Raw genomic sequence first — 14,923 nt, forward strand, 5'->3', positions numbered from 1 at the left:
ACTGATTAAACATATAATTTATTTAATAATAATAAATAATAATTAAATAATTATTTGTTTATCAAAACTATTTTTAAAATTAAATTAAACTATAGATTATAATATAGATGATAATATAACCTACTAAAATAATAAATACAATATAATAAACTGTACATCAAAATTTTTTATAATATTGAATTTATAATTGTATTATGAAATATATTTTTGAGCTACCAAAGTTGATGGCTTATTTTTTGCTGTGAAAATTAATACTAATCTACATTAAAATTATTTAAAAAAAAATAAAATAATATTTATAACTTTTAAAAATTTTATTTTAATAAAATAACAAATTCAAAAAAAATTAATTAATTATTACATAAATATTAGATTTTAATAGTAATTATTTTTTTAACTATTATTTAAATTATTATTATTATTTGTTATCTAAATCTTTACGCCATTTCATATACGCTGTCCAACCGATACACCAGTCATACGGTTTGGGATATGTGAATGACCTGTCCTTGAGTTGATCGCTGGCTCTGTACGGCCAGTGCGGGTCATTGAGGAACGCCCTACCGATGAATACAAATGTTGAACAGTTATCCCGAAGTAGTTTTTCGGCCATCAATGGATCTCGGATTTTACCGACAGCTGCCGTCCGTATGCCGGCCTCTAGTTGTATGACAGCCGCTGCCGAATGTTGTTGTTTGGATGTATCGAGAAATTCATAGCCAATACCCGATACAACACCACCGGAACTGACATCAATCAAATCAACTCCCAGTGCTTTGAGCTGTTTGGCTAACTCTACCGATTGTTTCAGTTCCCAGCCATTATCGGCATAATCGGTAAACGATATACGGACGGCCAGTACAGTATCGGCGGGTATAGCCTGGCGTACTTTGTCGGCAATTTCCAAACCCAAACGCATCCGATTGGCCAGTGATCCGCCGTATTTATCTTGTCGTTGATTGGTTGCCGGCGATAGAAATGTGTTGACAAAATAGCCATGGGCATAATGTAGTTCGATTAACTATAATTAATTAATAATTATAATAATAATATTTTAGTTTTTTTTAAAAATTAATTATATAATGTTAATGTTAATTTTCAATTTTTAACAATTTTTTAAAATAATATTTCATTTAAACTCATATTCAAGTATTTTATTTTATTCTACAATAAATATATATTAATTAATTAATTATTTTTTTAAAATTATAATAATAATTAATATAGTAAAGTAATTAAAGATTAATTAAAAATTATTATTATGAAAAAAACTGTAAATTAAAATAATTTTTCAAATTTTATTCATAACATATTTAGAAAATAATTATTAGATAAAAACTAAAGAACAATTACTTAATCTTTTAGTAAATAAACTTTATAATTAAAAATATATAAATTAATTTAATATATTATATCATTAATTTATTAATTGAAAAACTTAAAATGTTACCTAAATCAAATTACTTTTTATAAAAAACTACTGTAAAAATATATTAAATGATTATTTGTATCTTCAAAAAATATTTTGTGGGGGTCGAGGGGCAATGAAGTCAAAACCAAACCAGTGGTTTTTAATTAATTAATTAAATGATTAATTTTTTAAAGTCTATAAATTTAATTTAATTTATATATAATAGTATATAAATATAACTTATAGTTTGAAAAAATAATTTATTAATATTAGATATATATATTTGAAAACTGTAAATTAAAATAATTTTTAGAAATTAATTATTAGATAATTCATATGATTCTAAATTAATTAATTAAAAATGCCATTTTTTAAATAATTTTATATATTACTAGAATCTATAAATTTATGTTAATTTACTGTATAATTATATATATAACTATAATTTATTGCTTTTTTTAAAAAAATTAATTTATTTTTTAATTAAAATAATATTTTTTTGTTTTGATTAGTTTTATTAACTATACTTAGACTGACCACCCAATTTATTAGTAAACCTGTATAATATAATAAAATATATGACTTTCACCATTATTTTCCTGTATATTAAATATTATATTCCTGTATATTAACTTGTATTTAAATAACTATATAAATTTATAATATAAATTAAGAAAAATTAAATTTAAATATTATAATTACATAAAAAGATGAAATTTAGTTTTCTATTTTGAACATGTAGAACTTTATTTTTATAAAATTTAAATTTTTTAAATTTATTTTATATATTTAAACTTTATATCAAAAATACAAGCAATTTTTATTAACAAATTTTACCTAAATAGTTATTTTATACTTTCATTTATTAATTAGTTTCACATATTTTAAAATTGTATATTATATTATACAGGTTAGCCCCTTTCCTGTCACCTGTATCAGACCCTAGATTCCTGTATAAYACAGGCGGCACCTGTATGGGTGGTCAGTCTAACTATACTATAGTTTGCAATAAGAAAAAAAATCATATATCTATAAATAATTATTTTAAAAAAAAATTAATTAAACTGTACCATAAAACTATTTATAAAATTGAATTTATAGTTTTACATTAAAATAGTTTTGTTTAGGACGCAAAAATGAGTACTATCTAATTAATTATTTTTAACACTAAACTACACTAAAATTATTATATAAATAATTTTATTTTATTAATAACTTTCAAAAAACTTATTTCAATAAAATAACATATAAAAAAATAAATATTACATAAGTATTACATTTTAATTATTTTTATTTTTATTAAGTATTATTTGAATTGTTTGAAATCTAAATTTGTTTGAAAAAAAAAACAAAATTTCATATATGCTATCAATTATGCTATATATTTACTTTTTAAATAAAAAAAACTGTAATTGTCTGATGGTTTAAACATCACTATTTTTAAAAAAACTTATTATTAWTAATTAATTAATTAATTTTTAAAAAATCTATWTATATACTGTATATATATAAAAATATAWAAATAATTAAATTATTATTAAACAAAATATATAATATAAAATTTATTATTTGTAATGTTTTTTTAAAAATTATTTTCAAATATTTATATACTTTTAATTTTTCAATGTAAATATCACACTCATATGTTTGATTTGATACTGATATAAGTTCATTAAAGTACTACTGTATTAAATATTTGTTAAAATTTATTTTTTATTATTTTTTTTGAAAACTAATACATACAATATTTTATTGGTGATAAACTTATATCTATACTATAACTATGCACCCRATTAAAGGTGCATTAGTTAATTGAACGTACATTTGAAGTACAATTGTTTATATACAGTATATGTAAGGCTTATATTGCAATAATTATCTAATATTATAACCAAAGTTTGCAATACATGTTAAACAACTTATAGATTACTATTAATAATATCTGTAACTTGATTTTTTTTGGGGGTAATATGTATAGTGATTGTACTGTATTACTCTCTATTTGTTTGTGCTATAACTTGCCTGTATAACAATTACTAGTTTATATATACAGTGTATTACATTTTTAGTGTACAGTGCATGGGATATAGTATGGGGATAAAAATATTAACTATAATATTTATTGACAATAATATATATACAGTATTATTAACGTTTATACTGTATTATATATTAATTAGTTTAACCTTGGATAAATGTTGAGTATACATACGATAAATAATATCAATGATGATGATATTAAAACGTTTATAAAATGTTTTATAACTATATATACTGTATATAATTTAAATAAACACTATTTCAACTAACAAAATAATATTAATTAAAATTATTGCATAAGTGTTTAAGCAATAGTAGTTTAATACAAAAGCAACAAAAAATGTTATAATATTTATTTATATTTAAAGAATATTTATCTATATATTTAAAAAATATTTATTTATATTTAAAAAATATTTATTTTATAACTTGTCTGTAAAATAATAATTTAATTAAAATATAGTAATAGTATAATTAATTTTTCAATTAATTTTTAGATTATTATTATTATTATTAAATTACATTTACATTATTAATCTCTAATGTATGTAAACTTCTTTTATCTAACATAACTTGAAATAATTTGTTAGTAATATTTAGTTTGTTATCAAAAACATATAATCGCTTATCATTTTTCGGTTGTGTTGTCCATCGGCTAACAACTGTCCTCTCAGTTATATTGGCAAACATTGTTAAATCATAGGTAATATTAACTGATGATTGATCCAAATTTAAGGAAACAATAACTAGACGTTTATGTTGGTAGTCATAGGCGGCTACAGTATTCAATCGATCGGTTGATAGTATTTGCATACCTTTCCTAATGTGTCGGCAAAACTGTGACAATACATAGTATTTATGATTCAGACGACCCAATTGTTTTTCAGCCGGATTTGTCTGAAAAAAATAATTATATTTTTTTTTAAAAATTAATTTGAAAATAAAGTATTTAAATATAAGTATTTTTTTAGATTTTTTTAAATTAATAAATAATTTTTAAAAAAAATTAATTTTCAAAATAAAGTATTTAAATATAAATATTTTTTTAGTTTTTTTTAAATTAATAAATATTTCTTTTTTAAAATTAATAAATAATTTTTTTTAAATTTAATTTGAAAATAGAGTATTTAAATATAAATAATTTTTTTAGTTTTTTTTCTAAAAAAATTAATAAATATTTTTTCAAATAACAAAGTTAGAGTAAACTTTTCAAATTAAGTGTTATTGTTTTTTCATATAAATTAAAATTTTAGTTTTAATAAGGGGGGTAAACTAATTTGTGAAGTTTAATATTAAAGAGAGAGACTATGAGAGAGACTATGAGAGAGACTATGAGAGAGACTATGAGAGAGACTATGAGAGAGACTATGAGAGAGATGAGAGAGAAGATGAGAGAGACTAAGAGAGAGACTATGAGAGAGAGATGAGAGAGACTATGAGAGAGAGAGAAGAGAGAGAGAAGAGAGAGATATTTAAGTTTATAAATTGCTTACAACAATGAGTCTCCAATCGGATCCGTCAAACGTTTGCCAATAGATCCAAGCGGTCGGATGTAACCAAAACAAGTCTAACATCAGATTCTGGGCTAACGGTATACCGGATGGATCTCCCTCTCCGTACTCTGTATTCCACAGTTTCTTACCGTCACCTCCGGCACCCGTACCCACCAATTCATACAACTCTTTTCGCTGGCCATACGCATACTGATAGCCGTGAACGTTAACCCTGGCGACCAATTGACGGACATCTCGGGGGAAACTTTTCCACAATTTTACGGCACCGTCATATGTATTATCATCCGATGCCGAAACCAATACATCCCTGAGTCCACGTCCGTCTAACTCCTGTCTCAAATATCTACAATGTTGGCAACAAAAAAAACAAAAGAGAAATTTCTTAGAAAGTTTCTAAAAAAAATTTATATTTATTGGATAATTTTGTTATCTTTAACATTGTTTTTTACAACAAGTAATAAGTAATAATTGAAATATTATTATCAGTATTTTAATAATAGTAATTAAACTAAAAAAAATAATTAATTTAATTATATTTAACAAATGATATAATAAAATGTGATGAATAAAATTTTTTTTAGAAAACTGATTATTATTAAATAATTATAATTATTTTATATATTTATATATAGGTATCCCATTTGTATAATAGTATTATATAATAATTTATGATACATTATAATATAATATATACTATATATAGTAGTATTAGTCTCTCATTAATATATATTTATAGTATTATAATAGCTATATATATATATATATATATAGTATATGGAGATCCCATAGTACTGTATAACAATAAAAAGTTAAATTTCTATAGAAATTTTCTAGAGAAACTTTCTCAATGGGAAAATTTTAATTAGAAACTTTCTATTTTCCTATATCTAGAAAATACCTGATAACCTGTTGCTGTGCCTCGGGTCCAATATGACAGGCCTCTTGACTACCCTGGGAAGTCCAGCCCCAACTGGTTGCCTCATTAAACGGTTCAACCGATACGAACGTCATGTTCCACCTATCGCGGGCATACTTGGCTACTGTAGCCAAATAGGCGGCAAACTTACGATAGGCGTCGGGCCGGAGATTTTCACCGCCATCCCCGGCACCGCTMGGATTCAGATTGGCTAACATCCACCACATAGGACTGTTGGAAAACATTTCCAACTGATCGACACCCCTGTCCTGGGCTTTACCGACCATCTGACGTTGGCGACTATCGGCTGTCCAATTCCAGCTTCGGTAGTCATCCGGGTTGTCCTCCGATTTGCCGTCCAGCCAATAGCCTTCCATTTGCCGAAACTTGGGTATGTTTGGCGATTCAACCATACGCTCAGTGGTGGTACCGTTCCTACTAATCAGTGTATTCCACGAGCACCCACCTACATTGTAGCGGGCAATGTTCAAACCGAGTCCCGGTACCGATTGGTTATTATGATAGTCAATCCATTTCAATGTAAACATCATATCAGCCAGATCATCCCTATCGCCAAATACATTGGCCCACCAGGCCAGTGATGTACCCCAACCGTCCCATTGACCCCATTGTCTGGTGGGATCTATTTTGACTGTATATGTGTTGTCGTCACCAATAACACCATGGTGGTGATGATGATTTAATTGAATTAATATAAATAATACATAAATTATATTGCTCATTTTATTATTATTATTATTATTATTATTATTATTGATTAGTAGTTTTACTATTATTATTATTAATTATTAATAATTTTATTATTATTAGTAATTATTAATAATTTTATAATTATTAGTAATTATTAATAATTTTATTATTATTAGTAATTATTAGTAATTTTCTAATTTTTATTAAATATTAATTATTTTATTATTATTATTAATTATTAATAGTATTATTATTATTATTAATTATTAATAATTTTATTAAAAAAATACTACTAATAGTATTTTACAATTTATTTTGTTAAAAAAATATTTCTATACTTTATTAATTGTTTTAATTATTATTATGTGAATTAATAAATATGTCTAATTATATTTGATATCTTTTTTTTATTGTATATTGTTTTTGATTATTATTATAATATAAATATGTTTAGTTTCTCATATAATTTTTTAAAAAAATAATTGTATATTGATAATATTACTTTAACTAATTACTATAAAATTATTTTAATAAAAGTTTATTAATATAAAATATTATTATTATTATTATAATGATTTTTGATTAATATTTATAAGATTTTTGTAATCAATTTTGTTGTTGTTAAATTAACAATATTGTTGTTGAAAAAAACAACAAATATAGCAAATAGTTTTCAATAGACTAAAATAAAAATATAATATTTGAAAGTTTATTATATTATATATATATATATAGATATAGATATATATATATATATATTATAATAACAATTATTTATATACTTTACATTAATTTTTTATTTTATCATAATATTAAAAATAGTTAATTTTATGACCTAATATTAAATCAAAATCAATAAATAGATTTATTTTTTGTTATCATAATGAACTAATTTAATTAACTATTATATTATGTAAAACTTATTAGTGGTATTTTTAAAAATATACTTTTAAAATATATATATATATATATCTATATATTTATGTCTATTTTAAGTCTATACCGGTATTTACTGCATCTACTAATGGGATATTATATAATGTAATAATAATAGTAATAATACTATTAATATATATCAATGCATTGAATACCTGTTATGTTATCTTTTATTTTGTTGAAATAAAAATAAAGTATACATAAAAAGCATTTCAAAAAATAAATAGACTTTTTTTCTATTAATTATTTAAGTAATGTATTTCCCCACTGATAACAAACTTGAAATCAATTTTATTATTTTTTAATTTATCAAAAAAAATTAAAAAAAATAGAAAATTAAGAAAACAAAATTAGACCACAAAAATACATAACAGTTATAATAGTTATTATTATTAGTTTTTTTGGATAAGTTTTTAGTTGTTAGTGTTGTTGTTGTTAAAAGTGAAAACTAAATAATTAATACATTATAAAAAATATTATTATTATTAGTTTTTTTTTAATTAAATTAAAACAAAAATGTCGGCTAACGGTAATGATATTGTCATCAGCGGTATGAGTGGCCGCTTCCCGATGTCGGACACTGTCGACGAGTTGGCCAAAAATCTTTACGCCGGTATCGATATGGTTACCGAAGAGGACGGCCATCGGTGGCCAAAAGGTTAGTGAAAAAAATTTAGTTAAAAAATTTTTTTTAATATATATTATTTATAAATTATATATATATATATAATAAAAATTCATATTTTTAAAAACTTTAATATTATTTTTATATTAAATAAAATATTGATAATTGTTATGTATTGTTTATAAAAAAATAATTGATTATAAAAACTTTAATAATTAATTTACTTAATAATAATAATTTATTTTTATTAAGTATATGTTTTAATAAATGTATTTTGTTTCAAAAAATAACCAATATAATTTAATAATTAAAAAATAAATTTATGAATTAAAAAATATTAAATATTGTCGATTACTTATCTCAATTCAACAATTTATAAGCTAATTAATTGTTTGATAAAAAATTTTAATCTAAATTACAGTAAAACTATAATTTTTAAAATAAATAAAATAAAATTAAAAAAAAAATAAATACAAAAAATCTTATTATCAAATTAATATTAAAATTAGAAAATTTTATATACGAAAAAAATAAATAACTATATTAAAAAAATCATATTTAAAAAAATTAATAATTATATTTTATTTTTTATAAATTTATTAAAAATAGTTTATACTATTATTATCACAACAATAATATACTATATATAACAATAAGTTTATTAAATAGTTTAGTTAAGTTTTTGCAATAACTAATAACATTAAATAATATCGAAATAAATTAATAATCTATTTTTTTGTTTGTTAATTTTTCAATTTAATATAAATTGTTTCTAATTGGTTTATCTTATTTTGTTGCCTACAGTTTATCTTAGTTTGTAAAAATACTAATATATTTTAGTTATATTTAAAAATTATCAACAATTAATTAATAAYAAATAATTATAATTTAAAACAAAAATTTTTTATAACACATAATAAGTTAATTTAAAAATTATTWTAATTTTTATTAACAAATTTAGTTTGTTTGTTTTTCTGCTGAAAACATTARTAATAATTTATAGTAATTTACAAAATTAATTATTTATTAAATACGTATAAATTTTTGTATAGTATTATGAAATTATGAAAAGTTAATAAATAATTTAATTGTTATTATTAAAAAAAATACAATTAGTACCAGTGTCATATATATACAAAAAAAAAACAAAATATCTTATTAAACTTATTTAGTTAGTTATTATATTTATTTATTATACATATGCTGTAGTATACCTTAATTATTAAAATATAAACTATATTATTATTATTATTTTGTAACTGGTACAAATTTGTTATTACAAATTTTTTGTTTCTATTATATATATCTATAGATGAAATATAGTAAATAAATTATTCAACAATATTATTGATTATATTATTATATCATTAAAAATGAGAGAAAAATAACTTTAATAAAAACTATAGTATTTAAAGCATTAGTATTTTTCTTTGTATATAAAATACATTATTATTATAACATCAGTATAATTTTGATAAAGAAAATTAAAAAATAGTTTACTTTAAAAATTACTTAAATTGTTTAATTGTATAAATTACAGACAAAAAAAAAATAACAGTAATATACTACTAATAATAAAATATCAATAATTTTTATTTTTATTAAAAAAGTCATTTAATTAATAATAATAATAATGAAAATTAAAACAATTATCATATTATTATTGTGGATATTATTTATATATAAAATACTAATGCATTCAACAGAGTATTTGAAATACAATACAAACAATGAATTATATTTCAATAAATCTATTTATAATGTTTTTTTAAATATAAAAACAATGCCATCGATAACATTGTGTTTGACTATAAGTGATGATCAGTGGATCAATAATAATGAAACTAATAATAATAATAATAATAATATTACTCAACAGATAAATCAATTATCAAAATTAGTAATGTATTTCTATGTGAAATAAATGATATATTATGTCATAATTATTATTATGAAAACTATTTGCGCTATACCTATACGGGCAAAAAATGTTTACAATTATTTTACCAGGGCAATTTTACAAATTTACAAGTTAATCCAAATACATTAATAACTTATTTATTAATAGGTTTTCATAATAATAACGTTGTCTTGGATAACAGAAAACTAGCATTCTCAACTAGCAATACACCCACACATTTTCAACATTATATGTATCGGTTAAACAATAAAATGGTAACTAATTATCTAATTGAAACAAATCTACAACAATACCTACCGTTTCCTATCAGACTGATTGCAAATATTATGAAAATTATATCGATGACAACAAACAACAATCAACTGATGGACGACCACTAGTAGGACGACTAGAGAAACCAAAATCACGTACGGAATGCATGTTAAATATAATGACTGATAGAGAGTATAGAAAATGTAATTATAATTACTATTGGATTCAATATCCTGTCAAAAATCAATCAACAATTTTATCATTAACTAAACATTTTAATAAATTACGAAATAATAATTCAATCAACGATTGTTTAGTCGATTATAAAATTAGTGAATTATACCGGAAATGTAAACCCGATTGCAATCATTATACATATGATATATCAGTTTCAGAATCGGACGCAAAATTAAATTTGTATTTTAAAAAAATATCTTTTATTAGAATTAGAAAACAATTTAAATTACATATAATATATTCACCAAAAATATCAGTCATTAGTTATTGGTGTGAATTGGGAGGACTTATGTCAATGTTTTGGGGTTATAGTTGTTATTCATTATTAACTAAATGTTTAGAAATGCTTTCATTGAAAAAAATGTTAACAACTATTAGATTTAAAAAAAAATTCAAGTCTAATATTTTCAATAAATATTTTAATTACTATATTAAACAACTAATTAATTATTTAATATTTTCAATATGTTTACTGATAATGTGTTGGCATTTATTATCGATAATTGATAGTTATAATACTTATCAAATTAAAACACAAATTAAATTTCAATACAATATTAGACTACCAATGATTGAATTAGTATTTATACCAATCGTACCATTGAATCAACAATTAGCTATCGATGATAGGGATAGAAATTATTGGGATATTTATAAACATATTAATAAATATGGTTTACATATGTTAAACACTACTACTAGTCATAGATTGCGTCAATTATTTCATCAACTAATTGATTGTCGATTTGAATTCAATGATAACATGAATAATAATACCATTGATTGTCCTGAAAAACAATTATTGATTAATAGATTTATTGTAATAAAAGTTTTACCAAAACTATTACTATTTAATTATGTTATTGTTTATAGACAACAGTTATTAATGAATTTAACAGATACTAAAACAATTGGTTATATTAGTAGACATAGACATCAATTAAAACATTTAGCTATTAAATTGAAAAATTTAAATAATAATAATTATTATGATTATTATTATCAAAAAATTAAATTACAGACACTGTTTGACGATTGGAATTCAAATAATGTATTTGATATCAAATTAAATACTAAAACAAATATTTTCTATACGACTAAAGCCATYAAWCTATTAAATATTAATAGYAATAGTAATCAATGTTTAGACGATTCAATAATTGATAAACCATTTGATCAATTAGTTTATGATAATTATAAATTTCAAACAATTAATAATTGTATTAGAAATGAATATTTAATAACCAATAGTTGTCTACCATTTATATTCAATGAAATTGATTTATCTAATGATATAACTACTAATGATATAATTGATTACGAGAGCAATGAAAATCCAAATGATTTATATATAACTATTCAACAAAAATGTTTGAAACAAACAATAGGAAAGTGTTTGCGAATATTACCCGAAATGAGTTCAACAACAGTCGGGTTGAAACCGTTGACGGGATTCCCGAACTATACTCAGATCAATATAATACCCAAACATGGATTAGAGCCACAAATCACTGAACAGTTATCAATGGATATCTATTCACTTATCTATGAAATCGGTGGTACTATTGGTATGTGGATCGGCATATCTGTAGTCACATGTAGTCAACTATTTTCATACATATATTATACTATCAAAAAATTATATAATATTTATATCAATTATAAAAATCGTGTTATAGTTATTTAACTATAAAAATATCTATTATATATCATAAAATTGTTTTTTATTATTAATTATTTACTGTTTTTATAATATTAATGTTATTATATCACAAAGTTATTATTTTTAGAAAAAAAATCTAAACTGTTTTTATCATTAAATTTTCACTAAGTATTTTACATATTTACTAATATTTTTTGTTATATATATTAATTTCTAATATTTATTAACATGTATTATAACTATATGTATTATATATATTAATAAATATAATTATATTGTATAGTATTAAACCGTATAATAATAATACTTATAATAGACTTATAACATTTCCATATAATTTAGTCAATTTTTAAAACTATTATTATTATTATTATCAAAAAATTTCTAATCTATTGATTGTTTGTAATATAGTATTATAATTAAAATATAATAATAATAATTATAATATTAATAATAAAACATAAAAAACATTTGGATTAAAATATATTTTTTATAAGTGTTATTAATAATAATGTAATACTATTCAATTTTTTTATAATTAATTTTTGTTTGTTTGTTTATTTATATAACTAAATAATAATTTTTAATAGAAATTTCATATATTATGTTACCATATATTTATTGAATTATTGTTTATATTATTATTATTTATTAATATCATACACATATTTCTAGTCAAACATTTATAATGTAAGCAATTAATTGTAAATATAAAAATATATTTATTTTATTTCAATTTAAGTAATTTAAAATAATATTAGTAAAAAATAAACTGTAGTTAATTTAAAAAATATAACTATGTAATTTTAAATAATTATTTATTAATTATAATGAAAAAATATTTTTTGTTAATGATTAAAATATTTTTTCAACATAAAAACTAATTTATTATTTTATTTAAAAAAATAATTATTCAATTGAAATATAAATTATGGATGATTTTTATATATATATATATTGAATATATTGTAGAATAGTTATTAAATGCTGAATAATAACAGCGATAGTGAGTTATTATTCAGCGTTTAGTTATCAGATTAAGCACTTATTGGCGTCAATAAGTCGCCAATAAGTGCTGAAACTAAAAATCAAACTAAAAATCACCGGAAATCAAAAACTATATATAGCGAGTGAAATTAATCACTCGCTCTCTTGACTTTTTTGGGGACAAAACATTATTGACTGACAATAAATACTATTAGCATTAAAAGTAAGTCCTATATCATATTTGGCTTATACCCGCCAGAAGTCGGCGCGGTGGCCGAAAGGCTGCCGCACGGCACCGGCGGGTTTTCGTCGCGCGCCCGCCACCGACACTAACCCCCGGCCACCGCTTTATTTGGTGACCGGCGTCGGGATTGTATCCCTTATTTATCAGTGATATTCTGAAACTGGCTGCGGTCTGGTGTACGGTACTGGTGTTGCATCGGAGTCCAACCGCCAGATCCGATCGTTTGTCTATTCGGCTCTTCAAACTGTCGGCAATTCCAGTCAACCGTGTCTTCAGAAATCGGCTCAATTCGCTCAACAAGCCTATCAACATCTGCCCGAAGCCGACTACGCTATGCAATACTACAAAATAATGGGACACGTATTCTACGACGACCAGAAAGACTATGGTCTCTATTCGGTAGCCGAAGGGGTGGCCAACAGCAACTCGTGTGTTCCCCGAGCCGGATATCTGGCCGTTGGTCAGTCGTCCGGTCAATTCCAGGACGATTTGATTTAAATCGGATTCAATTCGAAAGGAATGGAATCAATTGTCGAACGAGTTCTCGAACCCAACGGTTTGTTAACCGATATGTTCGAAGGATTGAATGCCAGTTGAAAAGGCCGAAGAAGAATAACCAAACGAAGCGCCGATTCTGTTTGACAGTCGTTGCGCGTTGAAATCCAAATTGAAACTCGAAATGCGTTCGGATAACGAACCCAAAGCCACTTTCAAAGTGTTGGATAGGACTGCTTATTACGCTCTGGACAAACATTACATCCATTCCCTCATCGACTCGATGGAAGACCAACTCATAGATGCTGTTCAATGACTAATGCAAGGACTGGACTATCGTTACGTCAAACTATGCCTCAACAGCTCTACAATGTCTTGCCGTCGGAAATCGGTTTACCAGTTGTCGTATCATGACAGACATCCGATGATCATATCGCTGAAGTTTGACCAAACCAAACTCCAATTGGAAACCGCACCCAAAACTGTCTACCCGACCGGTGGTCAACCTGACCGCCCAAATCCAACCATCCGTCTACTATTCGAGCTATGCTTTCGCTTTTGCCGTCAATCCCGCTGATCGTACCACTTATGGACAACAGGGAAAGTCGGCGCCGCTGACACTACATTTTTGTTACGCAAGTAGTTTTTTTTTTTAAAAAATACATTATATCACATTGTTTATTTGTTTGTTTATACTGATAATAAAAAATTATTATCAGAAAATTTATTATGAATTGTTAATTCAATCAAAATTTTATGAAAATTAAATTTTTTTTATTAAATTATTGCTGACATAAAAAATAATATTTTCAAAAAAATATGTAATCATCAAAGTATTAATTATAAAAGTTTAACAACTGTTATTTTTGATATCAGTTTTAATATTATTGATAAACAAAAAAAAGTTTATTTAAACAAAAAATTTAGTCAACAAATTTTATATCATGTGATTATTTTTATTTAATCAGTGA

General features: G+C 22.8%; 1 protein-coding gene across 1 annotated transcript; it reads right to left on the bottom strand.

The window, feature by feature from the left end:
* Positions 1 to 418: 418 nt before the first annotated feature.
* On the bottom strand, positions 419 to 6,543 carry LOC128959355 (uncharacterized). The gene is made up of 4 exons (XM_054305302.1): positions 5,864 to 6,543; positions 4,945 to 5,308; positions 4,067 to 4,348; positions 419 to 1,021 (listed from the first exon to the last, which is right to left on the bottom strand). Exons 1-4 carry the CDS (start codon positions 6,430 to 6,432, stop codon positions 419 to 421), a joined length of 1,818 nt encoding a protein of 605 aa, XP_054161277.1. The 5' UTR covers positions 6,433 to 6,543.
* Positions 6,544 to 14,923: the final 8,380 nt, after the last annotated feature.

This window comes from Oppia nitens, unplaced genomic scaffold, assembly GCF_028296485.1.
Source record: "Oppia nitens isolate AA-2021 unplaced genomic scaffold, nextdenovo-longstitch-racon4-pilon3 scaffold47_pilon_pilon_pilon, whole genome shotgun sequence".
NCBI classification, from domain to species: domain Eukaryota; kingdom Metazoa; phylum Arthropoda; class Arachnida; order Sarcoptiformes; family Oppiidae; genus Oppia; species Oppia nitens.